Source organism: Lonchura striata, chromosome 3 (assembly GCF_046129695.1).
Source record: "Lonchura striata isolate bLonStr1 chromosome 3, bLonStr1.mat, whole genome shotgun sequence".
NCBI lineage: Eukaryota > Metazoa > Chordata > Aves > Passeriformes > Estrildidae > Lonchura > Lonchura striata.
The window spans coordinates 78962132-78982232 of record NC_134605.1 but is presented as its reverse complement, the minus strand read 5'-3'; the positions used below and the strand labels follow the sequence as shown (position 1 = coordinate 78982232).

The following is a 20101-nucleotide window of genomic DNA, read 5'->3' as shown; positions in this document are numbered from 1 at the left end:
CCCGGCGCGCGTGGCGTCGCATCACGTGAGGCGGGAGGCCCCGCCCCCTCCCGGCCCCAGTCCTTTGCGCCGCGGGGGGACGGCGGGCGGTGCGCGCGCGCGCGCGCCGCGCGCTCCCGCGCGTCTCCATCTCCTCCGCACGTGACCCCCCGTCCCTGGAACGTGGCATTGTGTAATCACGTGACCCGGGAGCGGAGCGGGGGGGCCGGGGAGGCAGGGAGGGAGGACAGGGGGGCGGGGGGGCTGCGTACGCGACGGAGCGGGGTGCGAAGATGGCGGACGAGGAGGCCGAGCGGGAGAGCGGCGGCCCGGGCGGCGACCTCCTGGAGCTGCGGCGCCTGAGGGAGCGCCTGCTGGAGCTGGAGACGGGGCTGCGGGAGAGCCGCGAGCCGGCCGTGCAGGCGGCCACCGAGTACTGCAAGCAGCTCTGCCAGGTCAGGCCGCCTCTTCCCTTTTCCCTTCCTCCGTGCCCTGCCCCCGCCCGCTCCCTCCCCTCCCCGGCAGGGTGTGTGTCTGTGTGTGTGTGTGAGCTTGGCCAGGCCGGAGCGCGGCGCCGGGCGGGACCAGCGCCGCCCCCGCCGCGGGGAGCCCGCAGCCGGCGGCCCGGTGCTGCGGCTGGGGGCAGCGGGGGCTCGGTGCTCGGTGCTCGGGGCCCGGCCGGGCGGTCGACGCCGCCGCCGCCGCTCTGTGTGCTGAGGCGGAGTGGCCCCGCGCCCGCTGCCGCTCCGGCCCGGCCCGTAATCCCCATCCCCCGCTTCGCCTCCCCCCGCCCCGGTTCTCGCGGTCTCCAGGCCCCTTTGTTGTGCTCTGCGGCTCGGCTTATCGAAGGGCCCTTTGTTCCTGGCGGTGGCGGACCGGGGGCCCCCCCATCCCCGTCGCTCCGACACCCCTCCTCCCCTGGGGGCGAAGGGTGGGAGGCGGCGGTCCGGGAGGTGGGGGCTCCGACGCTGCCCCGAGGGGCCGGGCAGGAGCTGGGAGTCCGTCCCGGATCCTTCGGCACGGGGCTCCATGCCCTCTTCCCCCTGCTCCCTTCCCTGTCTCGTACACTGGAGAGATAGTGGAGTTTCTGCCATGCTGGGAAGGTGGAGGTGGTGGTGAACTATATAGAGTCGCCGGTGGTGGTGGCAGGTCTGTGGTGTTGCTCCCCGTTTTCTTGCTCTATCCAGGGAGCACAATCCCACCTCGGGGGAGGGCTCTCGAGCCGGCACTGTTTGAAGCACCATTGTGTGTAATTATTCAGCCGTCGGGAAAAGGCCCGCTTCCCGGAGCTTGGGCTGCTCCTAAAGCAGGGTCTGTTTGCAGGTGTTACTTCTGAGCTGGTGAATCTTCTGAGTATTCGTTCCTAAACAAACTTTGTGGCACTAGCTCCACAGACTGCTAAAAAAGCAGACCATTTTAGTCATATCTGTGTCTATACATGGCCTTGATTTGTCTTAGATATCCTTTCTTGGACAGCATTAGGTGCATCTCAATGTATAAAACAAGTTCTCAAATTTTAGGCCACATGTTCTAAGCCACTACTTTTGTAGCTTTACTTTGTTTAACAGTCTAGGTGATACAAGCGTTTGCGTCTGTTTACACATTACCCATTCATGGACAGTCAGGCAAATTGTTAAGAGGTGTAATAAGAATGAATTCACATGGTTAGTTTGAAATAGTTTTATTTATGTGTTTATTTATAGTGTGTTGTTGATGATTTTGTATTTGGTTTCTTAAGGAGTTGATTCTTGATGGCCATTGTAGCATGCTAATTTCACATCTGTCACTTCTGGAATAAACTGGGCTCTACTTCTTACTAATCTTAGGAAGATTTGCTACTAAATATTTTAAGCATAGTTTTATTTTATTTTGTATATACAGAATTCATATGTCAGATTCCTTTTTCTCTGGTCAAAATTTATCATACTGTGCCTGGTTAGAATGTCCATGTCAATGCCCAGAAACATTGGTTTAAGCACAGAAAGATTGGTTTATGTCGGTTCAGATCAGTGTGTTGTTAGTCTGTTTTATCTTTGTGCCTACTTTCTTAACTTCTTACACTGAGAGGTGGAAATCTGCTTTTCCTGGCTCCAGCTCGACTTGTGAATGAGCTGTTCATTGAACTGAAGTAGTGTTGGGTAGGTGGGAATGAAGACACCATCCTTGGCATGTACGGAGTAGATTACTGATGTCTAAAGCAGATTTATCACTGAAATTGTGGTTATGTGTTCTTAGTGAGTGGCTTCATGAGTTGATTGACTGATTTAAAGTTTAACTAGTAGGAATATTCTTACTGCTTTAATGACTGTTACAAAAGTCCGTTGTAAGGCCAGGATTACTAGTTTTTTTAACCATGCCCTTTTTTAAAACAAGTTTCACTGAGCAAATCGGTTGTGTAGAAACTGACTTAGAAATCATGCTGTTTTGAAATGAGTTACTGTTCCTTCCATACCAAGATTTATAGTACGGCCGTATCTGTTTTTGCATGCTGATGTGTAACACTGAGGGTTGAGACATGCCATTCAGTGCTGAAAGATTCTGCTTTTCAAATTTGAACAGACGTCTAAACTGATGCCTAACATATTAAAAAGTGTTGTTAGACAAGTATTTTTGTACTGGTTCAGCAGACATTTTTTAAAATCTGTTTACCTGTGCTTGTGGTGCCATAATACTTATCCAGCCTCTGCTCCAGTTTTAATCCTTTATTTGGGCTAACACAAAATAGTATTCATGATTCAGAGAGTAGGCTTAGCTACTTAGTTTGCACTGCATGACACAGGTTGTAAAAAAACCGTGTAATATAAAAGCCATCTCAGAAATCTCTTTCAAATAACAGTTTAAAGGTATTGGCCATGCTTTCTAGAATGAAGTCTTTGAAAATATATGCATGAAAGAAGGATTTGCACAAGTACATGAAACTGAGAGTTGTTATTTATTATATATATAAATTGAATATATATCACTTATTTATATCTTGGGTCTAGAAGCTCAGTAATGAAGTAATATCTTAGTATTTCTCTCGGTATGATTTCACCTGATTTTTTTTCCTTCATGCTTAGTTTCTACTCATGTAATAATTGCACAGATCTTGGAAGGTCTGGTGTCCTTGTTTTGTTTTGCCAGGTAGTCACTCTGGAGCCCAGCAGCCACCTAGCTTGCTGCCATCAATTAACTTATTTTCTTAATGAAGTAGGTAACAGTATTCAAGAAATAAGCTTATTTTCAAACTGATGGAAGCTAAAGAATGTGCAGTAAAGCATGGAAAGATCCTTAGGTTCAAAGGCAAATAAAGGATTTAAGTATTCTGTTCTTATTAAATGAAGTGGGAGCTGTACAGCCAAGTTCTTTATCTGGTTTTGAAATACCTCAGTTTGAAATATTTTATTGTTTATAACCCAACAGTGTAGAACAACTATTAAAAACAGAAAAACAAGACCCTTGTACCTTGACAGAAGATGTTATAGACCTGTTTTCTTCTCTTATAAGAATGAAGTTATGATGCATTTTATATGCAGCATTTCATTAGCTATAATATGTTTGTGTGTTGCTGCTGATTGCTCTGTGAAACAGTGCAATTATTCTTAAATTTTGAGGGGATTATAGACTGGGCCTTAATCCTGTACCAGATCTGTGTGATTGCAGTTCTGTTCTCCACTGTCAGCCTGCAGTAGAGAGCATTATTTTTATTGTTATCAAGTGGAATTCACGTCCATGTGGGTAAATGTAAAATGGTTTTTAAATTGTGATTTGTGCTATTTTGTTGCAATTCAGTAATGAGCAAATCCTTGACAAACGGTTATGTTTTCACAAACTGTAAGAGTGCAGACTGTGGCAGACAAAACAAGTATCTTCAACTGTAGTGACTAAAAATTGCAAGTGTAAATTTTGCAAGAATTCAGAATGATCTGAAGAAGATTGATGTTCTTGTCACCATGTGGTGGCTGATTAGATTATTTTCAGACTTGGCTCTTAAAGGTGACCAGTTGTTTATATTCAGTTGGAGAAGACCAAAATGTATGTTCAGGTTTTTGTGTTTGGGAATATGAATGTGCTGCTGGTGGGTATATCGGAGCTCCTCAGTAGGGGCTGTGTCCCCTTCTAGTTGTCATTATGCAGTGTACCCCATTTTTTAAAATTTGTTTTGTATAACAGATTGCAGACTGGTAACAAATTTTCTGTTGTCACTAGGTGGTTATGAAATCTTTGTGCTCCTTCTACCTCTTCTGACTGTTTTTCTGTAGTTGACATGTTTTGAGCCTTCCCTCCTTTGTTATTTTGACACTTCCTGTCTTTCCCAAATCTGCTTCTAGGGGTTGTTTTTTTTCTCTCCTGCTGTACTGTGTGGTACAAATTCTCCAAAAGTGTAAAGCAGTTAGGTTTGTTCTACTAATGTACAAGTTGTGAGCATAAAGTGGCCTGTATTATAAGCATAAAATACTATTTAGATGGTTGTGTGGCCTTTCCTCAATGACTTTGTGTGCACTTTGTGTTCATTTTTTGGTTGTCTTGTCATGTCCACCCATTATGAGAAAGATTATGTGTTAAAACTGTGCTTAGCTGTTAGTATACAAATTAATATCCTTCTAGTGTTGGCAGTTTACCCAGTAGTAACCCAGACTCTTCTTAACACTAGTAGCAGAACAGGTGAAATAATGATAGAAAAATGGAGGTGGGGGGAGGGAATGAAAATTTTTGGGCATTTCAAAAGGTGCAACAGAAGTTATTATAAAGAAAAATTGGTTTGAACTGCTCTGACTGTACAGCTTTTTCCTGCTTTTTTAAGCTGTTTTTTACTATGTGTTGAGGTTCTAGTGAAGTATTAGGACCTTATAGTCTTACCCTGTTTTTTTGGGATGTGCTACCATGCTAGAGTAGATCTTGGTAATATTCAGGGATATATAATCTAAGATGTCCCTCCTAAAAGCAGACCTGCATGTCTCTACATAAAAATATTATTATTATTATTACATATCTGTAATCACTGTATAGTACAAGTTTTTGTTAATTATTTGTTTCTGTTGGAGGTTAGTCTCATATTTTCTCTTACAGATTCTCCCATTAGTCTTACTTTAATTGGCATTCAGTTTTTATACCTCACAGATTTGACAACTTTCTGGTGCTGTCACCCTCTTCAGCTGTCATTGCCTTCCTCACTTTTAATCTCTGTATTCTCAACTTCCTCTACAGACCCAAGATGACAGAAATAATTTTCAGTTCTATACATAAAATTTTAAAGTATTTCTTAAACTTTTTACTTACCTGTTTTAGATTTATCCAAACCCAGAGTCTGTCTTAATCTAATGACAAGGAAGTGTTTCAGTAGGCTGCTTTATTTTTTCCTGCAGGAGTTAGAGTATGATCCCTTACCAGGAGTAATTCTGTGTCTAAAGACTTCAACACCTATGAAGGATGTTTTTTTTTGCTATTTCATTGAATACCTGCAGTTGTGATGCGACCATAAGATTAGCATTCACTGATGGTGAGAAACACCACCAGCAAAATGTCAGGTGCTTTTTTAAAAGTAAGAAGACATTTCCTGTTTTCTTAATATCACATTTGACTTCTTACTCCAGACAACTTTCATCAAACTCTTCATTGAGTGAATAGGTGGATGTTCATCTTAAATTTTTCTTTTAGCTCAACAGCTAACAGTGATGTTTACGTAATACAAGCACAAACTGGTGGAATGTAATTGTTGGTAAGTTGATATTTTTTGAGCTTTCAGTTCAATTATGCCCTGTCTAATCAAGTCTGTCTCTCTTCTTTTGGGTATGCATGGATTCCATTGCTTCTACTTCTTTGAGTAAAAAGTGTTTTCTGTTGAGTCTAGTGAACGATTTTTACACTGAGGCAGCACTTAAAAGTTTCTGTTACGATGTTTCTGGCTCTACGCTTTTGGCTCTACCATTCTGTGTTGCTTCTGGTCTCACAATCCCTATTTTTTTCTAAATACATTACCATGAGTGCAGGATTCCCATCATAATTTTAATATTTAATTTTACTTTCATACCTGTGATCTCCAGATGCTGTGCTATTCAGGGAGAGATGTACAGCTGCCAGAAATCGCAAAGAATCTGCTAAAATATAGTATACCATACAGATTCCCAAGTGCATAAAGAGAAACACCTGCTGTCAGGTGTCATGCAGACTTTCAGCTGCCTTTCAGCTGCCTCAGGCATTTTTGTGCTACTTCATCACTGTGAGACCTTCCATGTCAAACAGCCACATTATCTCTTTGGGGAGGTGGATAGAAGCAAAACCCTCTGGATTTTTTTTTTTTTTTTTTTTTTTTTAGCTAAACTACATGAAGTTGAGGAAATGGTCTTGCTTTCAAATAAAGCAGTATGTGTACCTATCCGGTTAAAATGTGTGTCAAAAATATTTAGAAGAAAGCACTCTCTCTGTTTAGGGTAAATCTAATGAGTGAGCATAAATGTTCTAATCCTTGTCCTCAATAATGGCATCAAGCCCCAGCATCATACTAGATTGGAGAGCTGGTCTTTGTTAGAACTTTTGAGATCTGTACTATAAGGTTTTAATAATAAATTTTCCTGTATTGAAGTAAGCCAGGTAGACCATGATTCCAAAGCAGCAGTGATTATTGGTGGGCCATAGCTATGAATGCTTGTTTAATCTGTTTTCAAGATTATCCATCGAAAAAGATTTTATAAACTCTGCATAATACATTTCAGTTCAGTTTTCTCTGCCTTCAGTAATTTCTTCTGCCTGCCTTTGCAGAACAACTTAATGTCTTGTTGCAGGTTAAGACTTGTGATTAAGAATTGTGATTTATTGTATCCTATGTAGATAAGGAAAAGTAGCATATTATCTTTCTGTTGGAAGCACCTCTTAGATTTTCAATGCTATTTTCAGTTCTTTTCTACTTTTTACTTTTGAGAACAATTTTTGCAGTTCTTGATGTTAATTTTTTCCTATTTCTCCCATTCCTTTTTGCTTTGTTGCTATATCATTGGAATGTATGAGATTTTTTGGAGTTCTTAATTGCAGGGAAGGTAGCAACCTAATAAGAATTCAGTAAGAAGGTAACAGTCTATGTAAGACTTATGATTTAACTTAAAACACTTCTCCTTCTGGGTACAAATATTCAAGAGAAAAGTGGTAGTTCTCTGATGCTAACAATTTAAGGCAGTTAAGAAGATGACAAAACTTAAGTTTTGTAAGTAATTTATTCAATTAGTTCAGCAAATAGATACTTAGTTTCATAGTTATCCCGATGCATGCATTTTGCAGAGGTAAGTTACTTGATGCTTTTCCTGAGGTTACAGAGAAAACCCCTTCTATCAGCAAACTACCATTTCTCTAGTGAAAAGTTAATACTCGCAAGTAAAAAAAATTTTAATAAGTGTTTTTAAAAGCCCTCCATGCATATCCTTGTGCAGTAACAATACAGTGTGTTTGTTTCTATAGTGTGCATAAGGTTCTTAGGCCACCAGCTTCTTTACAATAATGATGTAAAACAATTTGCAAATTTTAGTTTAAATAACAGGTAAACAGTATGGCTTGAAACTGTCTTTTGAGATAGCATTTCCCACTTTATTAGGTATGGGCTTTTGCATTGGTTAACAACTTAATGTGTCATGTTTTAGAAAGTATGAAAGTCTTTTTTTTTGATATATGAAATATTTTTTTTCTCTTTATCTTTCCAAATATGCATTAAAGACAACTCCATGGTATTATTTCTCAGGTCTTCATCTCTTAGGATGAAGTACACTGCTTTAATTTGTGAAGACTTAATCTAATAACACCTACTACTTGTCAGAACAAAGACTTTCAGAAAGAAGATATATGGAATGTCAAAAAGGCAGTGGCGCTTTATAAAATGATTCTCTGAAAGTAGACCTGATCCAATAGGTAATTGGACCAAACTTGCAAAAACTTTTGCTTGTTTTTGGTAAGAATAGTTTGATCAAATGTCTTTTCCATCTTCTCTTCTGTAACTGTTGTACAGTCTTCTGGAATACAGTATTTCTAGCTTTATGATTTCCTGTATGTAGGTAAAGTAAATTAAACATTAGTCAGAGAAATAGGTAGATCCTGTGCTAACTAATGTAGCTCTCACTAGATTGTTACTAATTCTGAACTAGTCATACAGTTATTTGTTCTTGTAGGAACTTAGGTTACATGGACAACTAGCAAAGCTCCATCTGTCTTCAAACACTGACTCCTGGCTTTCTTTCTCTCCTAACTGCTGCTGCACAGGTGCATTTGTTGCTTTGAGAACCTTAACTCCCTGAAGTAAAATTCTTTAGGATAAAGGCCAGTCTTTATTTGTAACTGTTGTCTTTTGAATGAATAGAGCAGGTTTCATTTGAGCTGGTGTAGCATTCTCAGTGTTCTGTATATTAGAAAAAACTCCAGAATCTGGGAGGATTCCTCTTCTGTTTTTCAGAATGATGGAGAGAATGGGTTCTGTCAAATAGACAAATCCTGTTTGGTATTTGTATATCTAACAGACCAAGAATTGTTTTGGTGAATTGGTAAAGTGCATTCAGTGATCAGGCATTAAGTTGGGAATAAGGAGTTCCTCAGTCTTGTCATTCATAGAATCATACAATGTTAAGGGGTTGGAATGAAACTTAAAGATCATCTAGTCCTAACCCCCCCTTGCCATGGGCAGGGATACCTCCTATTAGAACTGGTTGCTCAAGGCTTTATTCAGCCTGGCTTTGAACAGTGCCAGGTTTGTGGCATCCACAGCCTTCCTGGGCAGCCTGTTCCAATATCTCATTACCCTCACAGTAAAGAATTTCTTCCTAATATTTAGCCTGAACTTCCCCAGTTTCAATTTGTACCCATTATTCCTTGTGCTATCACTACAGTTCCTGATAATGAGATTCTCTGGATTCCCTTTAGGCCCTTTCACATACTGGAAGGTTTCCACACAACCTTTTCTTCTCCAGTCTGAATAACCCCAACTTTCTCAGCCTGTTTTCATAGGGAAGGTGCTCCAGTCCTCTTGTCAACTTCATGACCCTGCTCTGAACTTGCTCTAACAATTCCATGTCCTTCTTATGTTGGGAACCCAGAATTGGATGCAGTACTGTAGATTGGGTCCCACAAGAGAAGAATAAAGGGGAAGAAACACCTCCTTTGATCTGCTGGCCATGTTCTTTTGATGCAGCCTGGGATTCCCTCTGGCTTTGTGGGCTGTGAGCTCACACTGCCAGGTCATGTTGTCTTTCTTCAACCATCACACCCAAGCCTTTCTCTGCAGTGCTGCTCCCAGTCACTTCTTCACCCAGCCTGTTGGTGTGTCTGCGATTGCCCCAACTCAGGTAGAACCTTGCACCAATAGCACCTCTTTGCTGAACTCCATGAGGTTTGGACAGTCCCCATCTCCATCCTGTTAGGGTCCTTCTGGTTGGCATCCCTTCCCTCCAGCATGTTGACTGCACCCAACAGCTTGGTGTCATCAGCAATTTGCTGAGGGTGTGCTTGGTCCCATTCTCCGTGTCACCAGCAAAGATGTTGAATCAGCCCCAGTACTGACCCCTGAGGGGCACCATTAGTCTCAATGTGGACAATGAGCTGTTAACCACAACTCTTTGCATGTGACCATCCAGCCAGTTCTTTATCCACAGTGTGGTCCATCCACCAAATTCATGCCTCTCCAATTTGGAGACAAGCATGTCAGTGCAGCAGGGCATCAAACACTACTTAAATCCAGGTTGCTCCGCCCCTGTCCACCAATGCTGGTCTTGTAACAGAGTGTGTGTATCAGGAGCCTATGAAAATATACTGGTTTATAACACAGGGAACACAAGGATGGGTACAAGAAGAGATGAGATGTTCTGAATCACAAAATACACAATCTGAACTAATTTTTTTTTTTTTTAAATCATTGGAGGGTTGGTGTTATGAAGAGAATTGCATGGATAAAAAGTAACTTTTGTTTATGACTCTGTAATAGTTAAGACGATAACAGCTCACAGTCCCCCCATTCTACAGATTGGGAACTTGCATAATGTTTTCTTTGAAACTTGGGCTGTGACTGAACCCTGCTTTTGGATACCATATCAGCCAGAGTTGGTCATCACGTCAGTGTGACAGCAGGAACTCAGGAGTTCTGCTTAGGTTTGCCAATATATTCAGGAGATGGTATGGCCTTGGCTCCTCTCCTTTCCCACATGTGAACACAGTGGCAGTACTTTGACACTAGGAAAAGGACACTGGTGGTTATTAAACACATGGTAGATGTTGTCTTGTTCTTTCACTGGAAATATTAATCAGATGGAAGGCATCCTTTGGGATGCAAATTTGACTGTGCTGAGTAGACAAGTTTAAAACAGCAATTGAGTAACCTTTCTGCTGAGGATGAAGATTATCAATTAAGTTATCATCAGAAGTAGCAGTGGGAGGAGTTGCATTCATCTGATATAGATGGCTAATACAAAAACGTCATGTGGTTGAACTACAGAAATATCGTAATGTCTCATTTCACTTGATGAGAGAGCAAGTGTAAGTCACCTATGCTGCAGGAAATGTACATATTTCCAGATTAGACACAGTTATTTCTGGCTGTCTTCCTATTTTTAATCTGCCCATATGCCAGTCTGATAATTAAAAGAATAGGTAAATTAGATTTCCTGGCAGTGGATGAAAGTTTACTGTAATGAACATCCTGCCACATTCATGAAATGCTTGTTTAATAGCCAACTGCTGAATGTTCTTTTTAAGTAAACAGACTAAAATATGAATGTTGGGATGACAACATTGAATTGGGACATGATTGAATATCTGAATAGAGATAGTGAACTTGCTATAGTTCTAGCCTTATGCTAGGATGCAAGAGAGAAATTAGATACCAATGACCAGATCAGAAAGAGCCTGTAAAATGCAAAATGTTGAAAGATTAAAGGCAAGCTTAAAGAATGGCAATTTCTGGTACTGTATGTGACAAAGCATGAGGCTTAATGAAATTATTTACTGTTTTTTTAAATAACTTATTTGTTCTAAAATAGTTTATGGATGTAACTAGAGGCTCTCCGTTAATTTTCTAGATTTTTCTAGGTCTTTTTCTAAAACTAGCTGGGATTTTAATTCTAAGCAAAATAGTGCCTAAAAAATAATGGGACAAATAGCACCAAGGTAATTTTGCTTTTGTTTTGCCTCTTCCAGTTTAGTAATTAGTAAGCTGAGCTCCCTCAGTATGTGTTCAACATGCCCAGATGAAAAACATGCAAATTGCTTGTGCCTTTTAACTTATATTTGGGGAGAAACATATCTCTGTCAATTAAGAGAAGGTTCTGTATTTAATAACTTTCAGTTGTCTCCCCTTCCAGTTTTTTTTTTTTTTTTTTTTTCAAACTTTCTGGGTGATAATATATGACATAATTACTATGAGAGTTGTAGTAGAGCCCCTCAAGCTGTTTTCTGTATCTGCTTCTGTAGTTGCTGAGGTGCGTTATTTCAAACCTTCCTCCAACATAGACTTTGCCTTAAAAATATAAATATATTTTTCAACAGCATAGTTACGTCTCTTGGTTTTATAGGTACTTCCTCTCTACTCTGTTATATGCATTAGAGAACAAACCTGAAATTTTGGTGGTGGTGTTGTTACATTATCTGCCTAGTGATGTATAAATAGTTGGATTAGAGGCATGGTTAACTTTTTACGTTTGTATGCTAAAGAGTCAGAGTGCTAATGTTCCTTAAATTGAATTATAACAATAGCTTAAAAAAATCCTCAAGAAGTTGATAAAGAAACTTATCCTTAAGATTATGACATGGATTCTTCGCACAATTTCATCTTGACTTAGGTAGAGACATACAACCCTGAGAGTTACTGCAAGGAATTGTAAGAAATCATCAAGGTCGTGAACACCTTAGGGGGTGAAATATGTGTAGGGGGAGGGGACTTCAAACACTCAGTGCACTCTTGCATTTTCAGAATCATTGAAATCTGTTTAGTAATTACATATTAATGGTAACTAGAGCTGCAATAAGTTTTATTTAAAAAAAAAATCCACTGTAGAAGTGGTTATTTGAGGAGAATCTCTTTAGGCAAGAGATAAAAAGCAGCTAGTGGTAATTCTTACTGACTTTCTATTTTTGTTCAGCTTTCATATTTTCTAATTTTTGTGGAACGATAACCACATTATATGTGGTTATAAGTTACTGGATATATGTATGAATGTGTAGCAGGTGCACAGATCAAGAAAATTAATCATTCATTGCAGGGTAGTTGGTTACGTTTACTGGATTTCAAAAGTATTCTAATTCTTTCTAACAAATCAAAATTAGTCAGCAAGTAGTATCAGTTCTTTAACAATTATCTGTTCTCTCTTTGTGTTCTGAACTTAACTGTTGTCTCTAAAAAGTCTGCTGGGAGGATAGCTTTCCTTAAGTATGAACACAGGAATGAGTTACTGCATGTCTTGAGTTTTTGCTGTTTCTGTGAAGCTCCTTTTTCTGGTGGAGCTTGAGCATAACACCTAGATGTGTATTAATTTTTCCAGTTAATTTTTCCAGTTTTGCCACCAAAAAAAAGTTCAGTTATAGATCAGTTTTTTCTTTGTCTTCTGGTTTGATAGGCAAGATTTAGATTTACTTGATTAGTCTGATAATAAAAAAATTAAGAGGATGTTGAGGATAGAATGTTTATTAAAAACAGGCTTGTAGATGGATAGAGTCTTGTAACATTTTTACATATTATCTTTGGAACTGTTCATGAAACTAGTCCTTGAAGGTATTTGAGCTCATGTTTTGTTTGTTTAGATAACACCAAAAAAATCAGTGCTTACTAAGTGATGGGTATCTATATCACAGAGTGCATACCTGTGCATCTGGGTTCTGAATGTATCAGTAGTAAAGACCTTGCCTTGTAGGTGGTACTTCAAATACATGGGTGAGTCAGGTAGGTGTCCTTTTATATTTTCCTTCATGGTTGGACTTTTTTTTTTGCCTGTGGAAGGAGAATCACTGTTACACATACAGGAGTATGAAAACATAGCTGCTCATACAGTCTAACAAAACTTGCTTTTAGTGTTCTGAAATTCTCTATATGTTAATACTCTGGATCAGACACAGGATTTGCTTTGAAAGTGATCTAATCATCCCTGTTAGCGCACATCTTTCTACATTGTGGAACAGCTTTGCCGTGTGGAAATTGTAATGTCTTTTGGATGAAACTAAACCAGAAGCAGTTGCAGACAGTCTACTTCAGCTGCTAATGGGTATCCAGTTAATGGAACCAGCTGCATGCCAGTCTGAAATACGACCACTTGTGATGGGTTCAGTGGAGACTGGGCTTCTCAGAACCCTCCTTTCTGCTGTTTTATCCACACTTTGTGCATTGCACTGGAATGGTATTGTCATTGTGAGCTTTTTGTGGAACACAACCTAATTGGCAAACTCAGATTCTGGTTTTGAACTTCCTCTGAATGAGTCTGTCTTAACTTGCTGATTCAGCACTTGCTAATCTTGACATGACTTTCCCTTGTTTTCAGCTGCAGGGTGGAGAAGCTAGTGATGTAGGATGGCTTTGCAAAGTGTGAAGGCAGCTGGAGTTTTTTGTTTGAAGGGAAAGGAAGGAAATAACAAAGATGGGAACTGCAGCCTGTCAGTGGAGGAGTGTAATGGGGAAAAAATTTGATAGCTCTGCACCATGCCTGCAGAAATTGAGAGTGAAAACAATTGCTTAAATGCAATCTTGTATTAAGTGATGGAATTAAGAGTCTGGCTTCAGTCCTCTCTTCTGGGCACAAGTCAATATCTCCATTAGAATTAAAACATCATCATCTGATTCTTCAGCCAGAGGAGTCTTGGCTTTCTAGAGCTATACTTTGCTTAACAACTTCATTGTGAAACAATTCAGAAGACACATGCAAGTAAAACTAACGTATCAACAACTTAAAATCTTGATAGGTTATAGAAATGAAAACTGAGTACAAATTGAGATTGATGTTCTTTGATCAGAACCATAATTCAAATAGTATTTGTCCTGTAGAAAATACAATTGCATTAGGTTATGTCATCCACAGTTTTGTATATGCAGTCTGATACTGTATATCTGCTGGAGTTTTGCAGTTTGATTCTGGATTGTTTTGTATTATAATAACAAACATGTAAGACCTAATATTCTTGCAGCACTTGTGTAGCTACAAAATCAAGGTAACAGTGCTAAGCCTTGGTAAACAAATACTGAATCAGTTAGGTAGTGCCACTTTTAATTTGCACCATTAAACTGCATTGGAAATTATTTAGAAGTACAGTGCTGTGTTGTTTTGATGCAAAATGACCTCTCTGTGTACAGTTCTAAATAAATAAAGCCCTGTTTTGTTGTTTTATTATGGCAGATCTGTGATAGCAGTATTTCAGGTGGGTGCTGTTCTGTTCAGTGCTTGTGGACAGGTTTAAAATATCTGTGTTTTTCTACATAAGTTTTGTTCTAACCTAAAAGGCTGTAAAATAGCCTGTAGGTATCCCAGCTGAAAAACAAAATGGAAACAAGTCATTTATGTTTGAGCTTTTCTGTTGGACGCAAAGGTGAAAGGAAAATAAAGATTGATTATGATCATGGTCATGGGGAGAATGTCTTGATCAGAAAGTTGTCATAACACAGCAAAAGCAATAGATACTCATATTTTTTTCTTCCCTCATTTTCCCCGTGCTTTTTTGTATGGGCAAGAGATGGGGTTTACACTATGTAACCATTTAGTTTACTTTTAAACGCTTTAAAAGTCATCTGTTTTAGTATTTGTTTCTAATGACTAATGGTAAAATCTCATGGGCAATCTGAGGTAGACTTGGTTTATATTAGACACAAGGGTTTTTTGACATGCAGAACTAGTTCAAGAACTCTTCAAATTTTTGTTGGAATACTTTGTTCATTTGACATCTTAGATGGGTAGTTTGTCCTTGTATGAAGTGAATGTAAATCTTAATTGCATCCCAGTGATTCCTTAGCTGCCTCAAATGAGGTGGGAACCTTTCATAGGAACCTTGACCTCACAGGTTAGAAAAAAAAAGAAGAGTTGCATCAGTTGGCATTTTATGTGGTGTAGGGCTTGTTCTCCATCTTCTGGTAAAACACTGAACAACAAGGAGGAGAGAAAGGCAAGGAGATAGATCACAAAAGTAAAAGATAACTTTCCTCTCTAGAAACTTTAGATCATCAAGGCTGAGAATAATGGTAGCGTAACACTGTAAGGATTTTTTTTTATGTCCCTTTAGGATGTAACTTTGCTGTGGGACTTCACAAAGACATCATCTCGTACTAATGTATTGGTAGGAAATCTTCTTGACTCCAGATTGCCTAAATTTGGATTTCTAATTTATTTTTAGTGTCTCAAATACTTAGTTAAAAAGAACACATGTTATAAAGCTATTCTGAACCAGCCTGTTCATTTTCCTTACAGGAGAGAGGCATCACAGGCAATGTTGCTGTGTTCACTTAAATTCTGATGGTCTGGAAATGCTTCTTGGAGCAATTCCTTTTTAGAAGCTGTGAGGATGATTGCCCAGTGCATGCTCTTGCACTTATTGGTCATGCCTATCATCCTAGTAATTTTCTAATTGAGTTCTTTCACACTGAATTCTTGGGGTGGGGGTGATTTTACTATTGCAAACCAGGACTGATGCTCCATGTGGAAGGGAGAGATGTGTCCACTTACAGGTTCATTTCCATTTTACCAATTCAGTTCTGTGACTTTTCATGTGATTTGGTAATGACACTAGCACAAGGCTGGAATTGAACAAAAGACTCAAGGCCAGCAGCCTGGCATAGTTTGTAAACTATCATAAATTGACCTTAAAAGTAGACTATTATCAACTTTCCAGGAATTTGAACAATGCTGTCTTCATCTTATGCTCAGTTCTTTAATGGTTGTAGTAGTCAGTAACATTATGCTTCAGGCTCACAGTTTTACTCTGAAAAATACAGCTTTCAGAAATGAACTTATCTTGAGTAACGTGAATGTTTAGTCTCAGCCCAAGACTCAGTGTAATAGGTTTGTTTCCCAGAAAACAACCCGAACAAACCAAAACTTTTTATTCTGCTATTGTAAAGTCAGAAAATAGCATCAGCATCATGACTATACCTAGCTGCTTGATCAAGTCGCATCAAGTCAGCGTGTTTCTTGTGTTTCATCTCCTAAGGTCCAGGGCCTTTGTCAGAGACTAAGCTGTCTTGCAATTTCTAGCTCTTTCTCCAGTACCCCTGATCTGTTGCCATTCAAGGGCTTGTCACCTCTGAATGCAATTTGAGAATTTTTTTCCTGGATATCCTAAAAAGACTAGAGAGCATTTCATTCTGTTGTCTTTATTCCTTGAAAGCAGTGTTTTAGTGGGCATTCAGCATTTTTTGGCTGCCTTTTTGGAGGTGTTTTATTTCTCACTACATTGTTCTGTTCTTGGTCTAAGGAATTTATGCATGTACAATAAATTTAATTATAACAGCTTTATTTTTACATTGCAGTTAGACAATATAATTCACAGATATTTTCAAAAAATGTTGTTTATCTGTACTTCATGTAGTATTTCAGCAGTGAATTTGTTGGTATTAAAAAGCACCAGAATATTCCTTTTTTTTAAAGAAATTTGTTCATCTTGGATATCTCAAAGCAACTGCATAAACCTATATATTTATGAAATGTTTTTGGAGGTTTCTGTATCTGATGGTCTAGCTGCCCAAATTGTAGTGACACCTCAAAATACTTGGTTACCCTAGTATAAGGATGTGTGCATACCCTTAATGTGGCACCACCTGGGAACTGTGCTTGTTCATGGTTGCCTTGCATGCTTCTGCAATGGAGTGCTGCGCATCTGAGATTCCTCAGTATTTCCTCTAAGATGTTGGTCCTGGACACAAGGGTTGTCAATGAGTTTATCTACTGGCAAGATGTGACTGGTGGAGATTCTCAAGGTTGAGCAGAGAGTTGTGTGTGTGCACATTTTAGTACTGCTGAACAGTCCTTGTGGAACCATGGATACTGCGAGAACTTTATTGAATGGTTCATGGTGCCCTTAATCCCTGGGAAAGTTCAACCAGCAGTTTCAAATCTGGTTCTGTTTTCTTCTGAGTAATGGTTAAACGTAAGCAGCTAGTTGTTGCTTGTTACTACCATACCTGAAAGATCAACAGTGTGAAGAACATGCATGAGAAATACCTTTTCAGAGAGAAGCAGGTAAGTCAGTTTTCACTTCCAAAACTGCGACCTAAGATTATAGACCCTTGGCATTAGGATTTGGGGGAGGTGTATTTAATCTTACTAATTGGGTTATTTTGGTAATTGAGTAGAGACAGCTCCTTTGGAGAAGAAATGCAGCAGACAGAAATTATCTGGGCCTCTACTTAAATCCATGTCTTCATTTAGTGATTATCTTCAAGGTGAGGAGATCAGCGCAAAAGGCGACAAAAATGGAATGCAGAATCATGAAGGGAAAAACATTTTTTGGTAGAGATTAGTAAATCTCACTTGTCTAAGCTTCAGTAAAATTACTTTTAAAATGTCAAAAACAGAAAGATGGCAGTTGAGGAACAAGTAACTGCATAGGGTGCAGAATATTGGGATACATTTCCATTTTCATTTCAGTTTAGGTTTAAATGGTAAGAGTCTCATAGCTTACCTTCAGGGCTACACTTAGTTTTGTAATACAAAGGGAGGATTGTGCTGGTAATATAAAACCAGGAGGCATCATCTGTTCTGATTTCTTCACAGGTCAGCATGGCTGCATTGTCAGTGTTCTTCCCATTCAGCAGCAGTCAAATAGCATAGGAAGACTTTCAATAGACACAGTCAGTATTTTCATACCATTACTACTGCAGTGTCATGCTCTGCCTGCTTCTCATGGTTCATTATTGCATTTTTGGTAACTTGTACATTAACAAGCAAGAGTAAGACTAATACTGTGCATTACGTTCTTAAAATACAGCTGTCTGTATTTGAAAGGTAGCTCTTGCTCATGTGTAGTATTACACAAGAAATTGGAGGAAGCAAGAGTTTAAATAATTACAAGCAGACGGTAGTGTGAAGCTTTTTAAGGTCAATATTAGAATTACCATTCTCTTTTTGTGCTGTTCTTTAACTGACCACAGGCACTATATTTAATGACCTGAGGGAAATAAATACAGCCTTGTTTTTCCTCAGTTTGCATGGAAAAAGAAAACATCTTCTAGATGATAAGTAGTACTTCAATACTAGGTATGTGGTAGAAACAATATTTGGTACTATAAAATAGTTACTTTCACTTTTGTTACATGTATTTAACAGACAATATTTGGCACTAGATCTGATTTTCTAACATGATCTAATGTAGAAGATAACTTTTCATAAAGAACGTCCATTTAAATCATATCTCACTCCCCAAGTCTTATTGTCGGATAATAGCATTGCCATGGTAAGCTGATTTATTCCTTCAAAAAACCTAAGTCCATGTCTTTTAGGTTATGAACTGACCATTGACTTAATTCATTGTGGTGTGTGTTTCTCTGTCGCTACAAACTAAATTTAGAGAATTGTCTGGTTTTCAGTGTATCTGGAAAATTACATATGATTTTGACAAAAAATGTGTACTTTCATTCACTTTATGGAAAATGAAAGCTAAAGATTTTGGCAGTTGATGTCTTTGAGCTAGCTTTGGCAAGAATATTTGTCTAATAATAACTTAGTAGTCTAATAAACTTGCAGGCTTAAACAGACAAACTTCAGATATTCAAATTCTGAAAGAAATCGTATCTCTTCCCCTGCTTTTTAATTTCTCAAGGTTATAGTCTTGTAAGGAGGAAAAAAGTACCACAAATCATTTTCATGTGTTGTCTGACCATATGTCAGGGTTTGGGAGGTCAAAATCTCTCTTAAGTGAAGGTCAGGTTCATGACCACCTAAGGAACCTGTTTGTACAAAATTCATTGAATCATAGCATGGTTTGAATTGGAAGGGACCTTAAAGATCATCTAGTTCCAGGCCATGGACAGGGGTGCCATTCAGTAGACCAGGTTGCATAGGACCCATCCAGCCCATCCTTGAGCAGTGCCTGGATGAGACATCATGCTTCACCACCTTCTGAGTAAAGAATTTCTTTCTAATCTGCTTTCAGTTAAAACCATTGCCTCTTGTCCTGTTGCTATCTGCTCATACAAAATTTCTTGCCCCTTTCTTTTTATGAGCGCATTTAAGATACTGGAAGGTCACCGTGAGATCTCTCCAAAGTCTTTGTTCTATATGCTGATCAACCTCAGCTCTCACCCTTTATTCATGGGAGTGCTGCTCCATTCTTCTGATCATGTCTGTGGCCTCCTCTGGAGCTGCTCAGTCAGGTCCATATCTGTCTTGTGCTGAGGACTGCAGATGCAGCACTCCAGGTTGGGTCTCACAAGGACAGAGTGAGAGGAGGAGAATCCCCTTCCTTGACCAGCTGGCTACCCCTTTTATGGTGCAATCCACAATGCACTTGGCTCCCTGGGCTGTGAGCACAGCTTGTTGGCTTATGTTCAGCTTTTTATCCATGAGAACAACAGTCCTTTTCCTCAGGGCTAATCTCAATGAGTTCTCACAGTTTGTACTCGCATCTGGTTACCCTGACCCATGGGCAGCACCTTGTACTTGGACTTGTTGAACTTCATTATGTTCTTGTAGACACAGTTCTCAAGCTTGTCCAAGTCACTCTGGATAGAATCCCTTTCTTCTCTTGTGTTAACTACACCATTCAGCTTTGTATCATCTGCAAAATTGCTGAGGGTACACTTGATCTCAGTTTCTGGGTCATGGATGAAGATATTGATAAGCACTGGTCCCAAGATGAAGCCCTCAGGGACACTTACTCTGGATCAAACTATGCTATATGTCTTCTTCCTTTCAGTCCCTTTAATCCTAAGCATCCAGTTCTAAACCAGTCCAGAGCAGTCAGTGGAACTTAATTTGATTCAAGTGGTTATGCTGTCAGGCTCATTACAGTGTATGGCATCTCTCTGCATCTTCCTCTGTATGATACGAAACTCGGAATCTCCAAATCATTTTCATTTCCTCATGATCCATCATCTAGTGGCACAAGCTGTGACTGGTTATTAGAACATACCTGTCACATTTACAGAGGAGAATCTTAAGTCAAGAAAAATATTCTCAATCATGTGCATGGTTTATATGGGAGACTTGCTTCACTG

General features: G+C 39.5%; 1 protein-coding gene across 1 annotated transcript in view; it reads left to right on the top strand.

The window, feature by feature from the left end:
• The first annotated feature begins 225 nt into the window (after positions 1 to 225).
• ZNF292 (zinc finger protein 292) overlaps positions 226 to 20101 on the top strand; it is a 52718-nt gene continuing 32842 nt past the window's right edge. The window contains exon 1 of the mRNA XM_021545826.3: positions 226 to 434. Within this exon, the coding sequence (XP_021401501.2) occupies positions 273 to 434 (162 nt within the window). The 5' untranslated portion in view covers positions 226 to 272. The remainder of the gene's footprint in view (positions 435 to 20101) is intronic.